An 11143-nucleotide genomic window follows, 5' to 3' on the forward strand; every position below is an offset into this window, starting at 1 on the left:
AGCTTCATACATTACTCACATGTGATAAGATGTGGGGCGTCCATAAAGAAAAAGTGAGGATGGCAGAGAGGGATGGTCTAGGAAGTGCGCACACTCATGCCCGAGCAGAACCACAGATGTAATGGTTGCATATGGCTACAGGCTTGCAGTGATGTTCCATGCCATAACCGAAAATTCCTTCAGACTGAAAAAACCCCATTTCCAGGCCCTTTTTCCCTGCAGACGCTTGAAAACTCCAATTTTCAAAAAGTGAAAAATTCAGTTTTTAAAATTTTCTGCATAAATATTCCCTTGCTCAAATTTTATTCCTCAATTTCCTTAAAAAGGGTATACTCTTCAAATGGAACATCACTGCAAGCCTCTGTCATTGGCTTTGAGTGAGTGAGTGAGTGAACGAGCGGGTGGGTGGGTGGGTCGACAGGTAAGTAGGTAGGCGGGTGGGTGGGTAGGCGGGCGGCAGGCAGGCAGGGCAGGGCAGGGGAGGGCAGGGCAGGGCAAGCAGGCAGGTAGGTAGATTTAATGAAACGAAGGCAGAGAGGTCTGCCAGAAAGATTGAGATCTGGCCTCGTACTCTGCACTGAGGAAGAGGAGAAGAAAGAGGGTTGTGATGGGTGACGATGGGGTGAGAAGGGAGATGAGGGTATGTGCACACACATTTGATGGCATCATAACCGCAAGTCGAGGCCTGTGTCACTCAAAAAACACGAGAATGCCAGCACTGCCTGGGCTACTTGGCAATGCTGCGGCCAAGCACCTAGTAGTAAGTCCTCAGAGAGTGGCCTGCTGTCCAAACGCTTCAAGGAAGAAGCCAACGTTAGTCTTTGGCTCATAAAGCACTTCAACAAATTTACCGGCATAAGTGCTTCATGGTGTAGTGTGGCATGATGGGGTGTGGCATGACCTGGACAAGACCAATTTCAAAAATGCGGCCACCACCATCTATAACCCATTTTAGACAGTGCTACACCGGGTACTACAAAACATTTCAAGGTAACATCTACTCTTGATGTCAAGGAGACTGCAATTTTTTTACTTATAGTTTCTCAAAACTGGCTAAACACTGGCTGGAGGCTGAAGGGCCTGGCCCAATAAAAGAATATGCAATAAGGCGACATTGTGAAGAAAAAGCCCCAGCGACCGCAATGAGTTTTTGCAATGCCGGTTTTGCAAAAATGGGACATTTGTTTCCAATGATGAAACTCCCACCTAGAAAAGCTGGGGAATTAGAGCTATACTGAGTAGGAGAGCCATCACCCCAAGGATTACTGTAGAGCGCCCTGCCAGCGGCAGAATTCGGAGCCAATAAGGCCTCAAGTTCAGGAGAAGGAGGAGGCATACTAACAACTACTGGATATTTGTCTAGTAGTCTACCTGACAGGCTACTCCAGGTTTAAGGCATGTGCTCTACATGCCTCAAGTTCAGCAGTGCAAAGCAGCAAGTTCATCAGACAGTGTGGGCCTGCAGCTGCATCCCAGCAAATAGTTTGTATTATGTGCTTTTCTCACAGTAGAAGGAAATATTTTCAGACTTGACAGTGTGCTTAGTTTGGTTACAGATGCCAATACATGCCAGGTGAAAATGAAACTGCTTGGCCCGACAACACGCTCCAGACATCTTGTGTTTCTGAAGTTGCTAAGTATGACAGCTTTGTGCTTGAGTGAGCAGAATGCATCTTGACAGCACTTGCCAATGGAAACAGTGCAATAGAAGACAGCAATAAACCAATCATGGCCAACAAAGAGTGCAAGTGACCTGCAAGTCGTTGCTGGAATTTGCCTGGGGCACCACTGCAAGTCTTTACTTTCACATAATCTTCTGACTTATCGAAGGTCTGCTCTTGGCAAAAATGACATGCTTGCAATCCTAGAAAACTAATCCACCCATAAAGATCGAATTACTGTCTTTCCAACAGTCAGTCGAGCCTTCAGCTACTCTTACGCTTAAACACCATACAATGCAATTCTTGCATTATGACTGCTGTCTTGCCACATAACTACAATTTTATTTTCAAGTTGGCAACAGATACACTGCAGAAATACACCTTGTCACATGCACTACATACCCATCTTTTGGTTGCTAAAACAAATAAGCAGTACAGCTGAATAAATAAAAAAACAGCCCATTCATAACAAGTTTCTGATGTGACATAGCTATATGACAAATTCAGAAGCGAGCCTCTTGGTTATTTTCACATATACTGTACAAAACAAATACACACGACAACGCATCAAACCCTTGTGAGCCACACAAGTAAAATGAAACATTGATAATAAATTATATGCTCCTAAGCTCAAGACACAGCTGTAAGGGAAGACAAAACAAAGAAAACACGTGCACAAAACACAATATACACCAAAAAAAATTTCAAGGAAAGCCCCAAACTCAGAGGAAAATAACCATAAAATTGTTCTTTTGAAGTACCATGCATATTATGGGCCTTGGAGTTTAAAGCTCCTCTAGATTTTGCCACCCCTGCTCAAGAAATACTGCTGCTTTCCAAGTACTTCCCAGTATGTGGCCCTAGACTTGGCGATTACCTTTCATTATACGTTCCACCTTATAAGAGCAATGACCATGGAGCAGTTGAAGTTTACTGGGGAAATGAATGTGACTGACCACTGATCAAAAGTCTCAAGATTATGGTGCCAATGAAAAGATCTTGCTTCACATTGTAAGTAATGAGCACTCTCCAATATCCAAGAAATGAGGACTTATAATTTCAATTTGACACTGAAAATCACATAAAACAAAGTGTAGTGACATCTTGCAGTGATCCCCTGCCATTACCGATGTATTCCACCATGTGACCACATCTCTATAAAATCTTCCAGAAGTGTTAATTGAGTTTTGTTTATACTCTCTCCGGTGCGCCCTTCACTTAAAAGCAATGCTCCTTTCGTGTCGCGAATAACATGCTTTTAGCTTTTGTCAATAAGTATCACCATAGTGTTTTGCACGTCTTGGATGAAGCGGTAACGCCAATCCACTAAATTTTTCATTAAAGAGGCGTATGGGATTGTGCCATAACAGTTTTGGGTGTAGAAACCAAACTGGACACTACTCTGTACTAAAAATGTCCCATTACTGACTGGTGGGCAAAATTTATATTAGTTTTCAGTACATCACTTTTTCCAACGTGAAATAGTTGTGTTCACAAATCATGGTTTCCAGCACCTTGATACACAAGAACAGGCACATGCACTGATCAAAATATTCTAGTTAAAAATCATTTACAGCATTTCCAACAAAACCATTCAAAATTCATGCACTTTAGACAGCAAACTTTCAGTTGCACTGCAAGCTTTCCGTTGCACTGAAAAGAAGTGGGTACTTAAAATTCAGTGGTCACTCCCTTTCAACCATCACTGCTACACACATGCTGTAGGCTTCTCACAGCCAACAGTAACACAAATAAGTTTTTGCATGCAAATGCACAGCCACAGAGAGAATGAAATCAGCACTCTAGACACTGTCAAACGCCTCAAAAGGACATGTTCAAAAGATATGGTAAGCCGAGAAGTGCACCCAGACTTTCTAAAGGCAGTCAATGTGAACTCCTTGAATGAATTGCTATACCAATGCACTATCCACCCACAATAAAACAAAAAGAGAACTCAGTGCAAATATCTTTTTACGAATTATAACTGCGAGTTGTGACAGAAACTGGTACATTACCAGTTGCTGAACATGTATTAGGCACAACCCTCTATGTCAAAACATAAACCATACCAGATATTTACAACTGAAAATGGAGGAATATAAATATGTGGTTTGGCTCCTGTAACAGCCTAATTCTGGCACAACTGTCTCTCACTCAGTTGGAAACATGCACGGTTCCTTGTAACCTCAACACATCACAAAGGCATCTATCAGTCTTTAATGGCACTTGCCTAGAAAGAGCCCCAGCAGACTAGGACACATTTGCCTAGCGTGCTTAACCCTTTAACTGCCAACCCCGAGCTGTAGTCGTGGGAGATTGTACCAATATCGCCAATGATGAGTCACGCTCGTCCGGCCCTATGTTATGCTGCTCCCATCACCAAAGATGAGTTATGACTGGCAGTTGTGTAGCTTGCAATTTTCAACACTAGAGGGTAGTAGCTGTGAAAGAGTTTTGCGCCTGACAACAGTCACTTCACAATGGCGCTGCACATTAAGAATGCTGGTGGCGGGGATGTTCCGAGAAAAACAGCTACTTCTCTGAGCAGTTCTGACATCAGCGTTGCCGACGATCTAGAACTTTTTTCCTACGCTTGCGAGCTGGAGACTGCTTCAGATGACGACAATAGCGATGGCGATGACACGCTGGGTAGTGCGCGTTAACTACTAATAATGAAATCTTGTTTGTGTTAGGACGAAGCAGCACCTATACACTTTGCAGTGCGTTACAGTATATCAGATAAATAAATAAAGCGCATTTCTGTTCGCTGTAACCCATTAATATGGCATGCACTATGGGAAAGCCGCCCTCAAGAGCAGCTTTTTCTTTTCAAAATTTTTGTGTTAATTATAACCAGGAACTAATGAAGTAATACATTTTCAGAATCACACTTACATGCAGAAAATTATGACATTAAAAAATTTGGCAGTCCTTGAACATTCTTCAGGAATTCATTTGGCAGTTAAAGGACTATAGGGACCCAATTTTGGTGGCTTGTTTCCTTCTCTACAATGATGTGGAAGGCACTACACCATGCATGAATCGCCATGTGATATAACGATGGCTATGACACCAGAGAGTGCTTTTGTGTCACGTGAGGCATAGAAAAACGTCCCTATAATCTCTGCTTCATCATTTTAATTTACAGCAAGGCTGAAGCCAGCCTTCCTCAAGAGCCAGAATGACAACGAATGTGGAAGCAGCGATTATATAGCCGTTTTTCCATGTGTCATGTGACCTGTAAGCACACATTGACGTCACAGTCCTCATTCGGCTGTTGAAACCGAAACCGAAACAGCACGAGAAAGAAATGAGATTATAAACTATTTTGCGGTCGTAGGAGAATACCAGGTGGCAATCCATGTACAATAATACCTTATGCACAATCACAAACAAGAAAACACGCACCCAAAAGTTAGGTGTCATTCCTTTAACATGCCTCAGTCAGTGAGATAGGTAAACCGACAGCACTAAACATGCACTCTATGTTTTGGAAAGAGATATTGGGTCCCATGCTATCTTCAAAAAGACTGTACAGAGCAGACACATGTAAATGGAGCCCACACCACTAATGATAAGCAGCAATCAAGACACTGACATGTTCATGCATTGCCTCATTACAGTCAGTATTCCACATGTGGCAACTGTGCCACCAAATTCTTGCCAAGCATTGCAAAAGTGGTGTTGTAATACCACAATATTCTAAGTTCAATTCTGCCTGCACCTGTACACTTGTAGACCAGCAAGCATAAAACCACCATTTAATCTATGTAAACAACATTAGCAGGCCCAATACATCAACATTGAAAAAACCAAATTAGAACAGCTGACCCTTCGTGCAGTTATAGATGTCCTATTCTAGGAGGTAGTTTCAGGTTTCAGCAAGTTGACAATACAGACAGAACATACTGCTAATGCCTCTACTGTTAAAGGCTAAGCAATAAGCCCTAGCTCACTCTCATTTCATTATTTATACAGCACACCTTACCAGAAAGTGCCCACAGCCCTAAAAAAATGCAAATGTAATGGTAATTATTCAAGATGCTGTGAAAGTGGCAGTGACTGAAAGCATAAATGTTGCTATGCTGTGCAAAAAGTTCACATCTCTGGGCTCAAATGCGCATTAAGATAATGAAAACCAGTTGATACAATTTTGCACCACTGATGCAATGCTACATCTCCCACTTAATGTAGCCCTCTTAAAGGGCTCCAATAAGGGGCTCCTAATAAGGTTGCTATATGACTGGGATGCTAAAGGGCGCCGCTTCATAATTATCCTTCGGCAAGAATTTTTTTTAATGCGTTTTGTGGAAGCAGAGTTAAACAGCGGCAAAATTTGAACTTCCGCGTCTTCATGCCTTTCCTTTTCTCGTACGCCAAACGGCGCTCTTCTGCCGGCCCCACTCACTCGGTCCCTCTCACACCTGCACCGGCTGCGGCGCGCGGAGTGGCCGCGGCCGTGGTAGCATGCGACGTCTGAAAGGATTTGACGTTGCGAACCAATGATAACCCCCGGCTGCTGACGTCACTTGCACGACGTGACGTCGTATGCCAGGTTAAGTGCGAAAGCCCGGCACAGCGCGGCGCCGCAAGGTGCAAAAGCTAGAATTTTTAAAAATGTATTATAAATTTCCCGCTCAAGTTTTTGAGGTCTCGTATGCGGCATGGACGCTTGGTGGCTTGTACTCTACATGGTGCAAGCCTTTTAAAGCCAAGCTCAAACACCCCTTTCTGTGGCCCTTTAACACCCTCTGGTATCCTGCCAACATCACTACACTGGACTGTTTTTACATCAGTAAAGCAGTAACTGCTTTCTTAGAGATATTCTATTCACCTGCAGTGTGCATATTTTCTGTGATAATGTGTAATACAACACAGCTCTCTTGCATCCTCAGATTTTGACAAGATTCGAACCAAGTAAAACAAATGGAGCTTACAGTGCAGTGTCGTGAACCTTTCACATTAAAAATTCATAAAAACGGTCAATATAAGATAGAATTAAAGCCAAGTCAGACATAATGATAACTGACACGAATATGGGCATTTGGAAGCGAAGCACGTGTTTTACTCAGCTAGTCTGTACCCTGTAAGTCAGCCCTGCTGCCTCTTGCAACAGAGAAAGAAGCCCTGGAAAGCAACAGTAGCACCACCTGTCACAATGTCACCCATCTAGTCAAACTGAGCTCTCAAGTATGGTCCTTTCGCTACCTTTACAGCAGGGAGCATTCTAATTTGGTACTCTTCTAGCAGCAATCCTCAAAGTGGGTACACAATTTGCCATTTTTCGTTTAGTCCTGCTACTGATGGGTAAAATCAGCTCCACTAGCGATGCAGACAATTTTACATGACTGCTTTCTCCAAGCAACAGAGCAGTGATTTGAACTGCCAGCAGGGATTTGTTAATGGCTCGTAACGATAAAATGGTGCAACACGCAAACGACAACTGAGGAACACCCAACACTGTTTCACAACAATAACGAATGTTCTACAACCAGCACTAACAAAACAAGCGCTGAACCAGGAGCTAAAGCAACACAGGCTTAAGCGCTGATGAAAACACAGAACATAATAAAAATTAAAAGTAAGCCTTCCGGTAAACGAACAGTTTGAACCTGAGACTTGAACCTGAGAGGACGATGTCCAAATGTCAAGCATTTAGCTGTAGGCTTTTGTAAAAATTTCATGCCATGGCTTTTGTTTTGCAATGGAAGAGCCTCTGTTAAAATATAGAGCATAATCACAACGTACCACATTAAGAAATAACACACGTAAAGAATATGCCTTTTTCTATTAGTTTATGTCAATGACCTCTTGCTTGACAGGAAGACTTGGTGTAGGGCCAGCAGGTGAATGTGGCAAGCGGATAGGTACACCTGAACCAGTTTCCCAGTATAGAGCTGCACGTGGTCGCTGAGAGCCCTGAGAATACTGTTCTCTGGTTATACGGAGATCTTGCAGAAGTTTCAACTGAGCTGGACCAAGCTGGTGATATTCTGTTTTCCGAAAGAGCAGCTTTTTAGAGTGGCTATCATGTCGTGTGAGCATGGTACCAAAACCCAGGGCTGCAACTCGCTCAAGGAAAAGGGCAGCGACCTGAGTAGGGTAGCGTGACTTTCCTGGTATATTTGGATCAGTCACAGACACATACTTCATCTGTGCTACCAACGTCGGTGTGAGTAAAGATTTTCCACTTATTAGCAGCCGACGGATTTTGTAGTGAAACTTGTCCACAAACTCCTCTTTTGAATCTGGAATAACAGAGCTGAATGAAATGTAAGACTCTTGTGGTTCTGATAATGACAGCTGCAAACCACTGAGCTCATTCTCTCGTGCTGGTGGCTGAACAATAGACACAGAAAGTTCACGTGGAATTGCAACAGGCACTGGAAGTTGTTCATGGTTGGATTGCACTTGCATTTCAGGAGCAACACAAAAAACTGGTGAAACACCCAAGTTGGCCACAGTTCCATTGGCATGATGTTGGAAGTTTCCACTCTGAAGACTTGCCCTTGGGTTTTCTACTGTATGGAACAACTCATCCTGAAGTGGACAATCTAGAAACTCTGCTTTAATCCGCAGAGAGTGCATCACAATGTCATGTGCTTCCCAAATGTGTGCAGCAGGAATCTCGTACTCCCTTTTTTCAGGCTGAATTGCTCCACTGAGACAACCATCCAGAACATACAGTGCTGCAGCAAGCCGAAAAATCTGACTGGTGGCCGTCTTGAACAGTGCTACCTCACAATTCCAGCTTAATGCCAGCTGTTTGAACTTTGATAAGAGTTGCGGAAGTACACACGTTGCCTCCTCTGAAAACTTGTATTGCACAGATAAGCGATGTGCTTCTGCAATGGACGAAAGAAGAGCTTTCAACCTGTCCACTTCTGCATCTACAAACTGCTCGTGGAGATTGGCAAGGTCCAGAGATCTTTCATGAGCACAAGCAAACAGGACATTGGGCCACATGCATTCCTGGAAATCGTAGCTGCTTTCAAGCAACCTCGAAGACAGCACGGAATGGAAAGTGGATGGGTCTGTGATGCAGCAAAGGTTAAAACGTACTTCACTCATGAAAGGGACCTCAGAAGTGACTGAAGACCACAGCACTGGCACACCCAAGGCAAGCTTTTCAAACTTTCCTTTTCCAACAGCTGAGAAGACAGATTTTACTTGCTCAAAAGATGTGTGTGCACCTAGCACAGCTCCAGCCCGGGTCAGCAACCCATTCAGGCTAGTTGATGACGCTTCATCCACTACTAAAGCTTTTGGTGCAATGTCCCTGGATGGCCGCTGACAGTGCAAATCACACAGAAGTTTTTGCAAGGTCCAGACAAAGTTATGGCAACTGTGTGCCCTTGGGACCACAACACAAGACCACAGCACTGGGCTTTCTTGCCATGCGGAAGACAGGCGAATTTTTGTTGATGATGACAGGCTCATGAGATGAGATGTGGTGGTAACAAGGCAGAGAAGTAAAGTGTCCTCTGCTATGCCATGCTTAAGAGCACAGCTGGCGAGAAACTCGTGAAGGTGCAGCGAGACAATGTTGTTCGCTGGGAATGGAATAGATTGAAGTCTCTTGAAGCAGACCTCGAACTGCTGGAAGTTGAGGTGGTACTGCCGGCATCTGACCGCGCCTAATGGGAAAGGGAGAAATTGAAAAAAAGAGAGAGAGATAATCAGGGTAGGAAGAGAGCTGCAGTACCCTTCTAACTTAACACAACATTAAACCGAAACTCGCAGAGGGACAAAGCACATGCTTATGCAAAACACAAGTGCAGTCTTGCATACCAAGCATTAGCTATAAGGATTCCGAGGAAAACCAATTTTCTAATTCTCTCTCTCTCTCAAGTTTTCAAGCTCTCCCTCGCAGGATGCCTATCGTTTCGCAGTGCGACATACTGTGAACAGGCCGCGTTACTTGCCGCGACCTGTTTTCAGGTTGCTCAATTTGTGTACCCAGGACTCAGGTAGGCAAATAATGGCACTGTGTTAAGCAGAGAGATACACGCGATGAATGAATAAAAACTCCCGCGAATCAAACCTCGGCAGCCAAGGTGACTTGCGCAAGTTTCATGCCAATTTTTCCCACTGCAAGAGGTTGTGAGAAAACAAAAGACAATGGCAATTTCACCTACCTTGCAACTCTTTCCGCTCTTTCCTGTGCGCTTGCAGAAGCTCATCGTGCGAGAGCCGCAGTTGACCACCATCCGCCATCGTTCCGTGCGGTGAAGTCGGCGCACACTCAAAAAAGCAGGTGATGCGAACCACTTGCGAGGACGGTTGCTTTGTGTCACGCTCTTCCTTAGACACTCCGCAATGCCTGCAGCCGCTCTTCCTGCGCAATCCTGCTTCCGGAGGCTTCTGGCGCCGACTGCATTTAGCTACACGGTAACTTCAACGACACATGACCGGTGCGAGCTGGTGCCGCAAGCAGTACCCCTGCGGTTAGGCCAGTCGGCGATAACAGTACCACCGACGAACTGCTCGGCGTGGCGACTGCGGCCCCCTCCCCGAGGCTCTCGGCCGCTGAGGCCGCTTTGGAGTAGCTGAGCGCCGTTGGCGCCGTCTATGCCATAATATGCGGATCAACTACAACGGTTCGACCGACGTCAGTGAGCTTGGCCGCGACACCCATTAGCTCAGCACCTTTAGCTTCCAGCTTTGGGTGTTCTAGCTAGCAAGTCATGGCCTAGGTAATTAAGAACATCGTTCCAAGCGCCGACGGGCGCTGACAGTAACTGCCAACTAACCTAGCGAAGCGCTCTGCAGCAGGATTCGCCTGACATCCCGCCATTTTCCTTACAAACTGACGTAAGCGTGACGTAGTTATTATGACAGGAAGAGACCAATCACAGTGCGGCTAAACGGCCAAGGCCAGCGGCTTGCCAAGGCTACCAAGGCTAGCTGAATCGCTTCAGACAGGAGGCCGCACGATGCAGCCAACGCATGGTAGACCTACGTCATCTCGTGACGCAAATTTGACACCGATGCAGGGACTTCGGAATTTTTGTGTGTGTGTGTGTGGGGGGGGCAAGACTTCGAGCTTGTTTTGTTATTTATTTATTTATTTATTTATTTATGCTCATTTACATAATAAATTTTATATTTTCATTATTTTTTTTATTTTTCAATGTTCAAAGGTTGATGCAAACTGTCACGTTGTGTGGCGTCGGCAGTGTCGGCAGTCCACATTGGCAGTCCAGCTATGGTGTCCACCATAGTCCAGCGGTCAGGAATACAACGAAAAGGCTTCCGAAAGAAACTGTTCAAGGGGCTGAATCGCGCCCGCTAAGAACTTAATGACTCGGCGGCGGCGATAGCCACAAGCGTGCTCGGCAGTAGTCGAAATGAATGCCTGCAGTTCTTGGCCGCGCTCAGTTTAAAGCTGGCAAGGAACCTTCTAGCTAAAGAACCAAAAGCAACTGCAACAATCTGGAAAAATGTGGAAGCATTTGCTCGCAGCCACGATCAGTAGAGAT

General features: G+C 44.8%; 1 protein-coding gene across 3 annotated transcripts in view; it reads right to left on the reverse strand.

The window, feature by feature from the left end:
* The window catches only part of LOC144114079 (deubiquitinase OTUD6B-like), a 48370-nt gene extending 37895 nt beyond the window's left edge, over positions 1–10475 (reverse strand). The window contains exons 1-2 of one of the 3 annotated variants that reach the window (XM_077647559.1): positions 9800–10467; positions 1974–9298 (exon numbers count right to left, since the gene is read on the reverse strand). In XM_077647559.1, the coding sequence (XP_077503685.1) occupies positions 7452–9298; positions 9800–9878 (1926 nt within the window). In that variant the 5' untranslated portion in view covers positions 9879–10467 and the 3' untranslated portion in view covers positions 1974–7451. Of the gene's footprint in view, positions 1–1973; positions 9299–9799 lie in introns of those variants that run through there. The other 2 variants (XM_077647560.1, XM_077647561.1) reach the window with 2 other exon arrangements.
* Positions 10476–11143: the final 668 nt, after the last annotated feature.

The sequence above is a fragment of the Amblyomma americanum genome, chromosome 1 (assembly GCF_052857255.1).
Source record: "Amblyomma americanum isolate KBUSLIRL-KWMA chromosome 1, ASM5285725v1, whole genome shotgun sequence".
In the NCBI taxonomy this organism is placed as follows: Eukaryota; Metazoa; Arthropoda; class Arachnida; order Ixodida; family Ixodidae; genus Amblyomma; species Amblyomma americanum.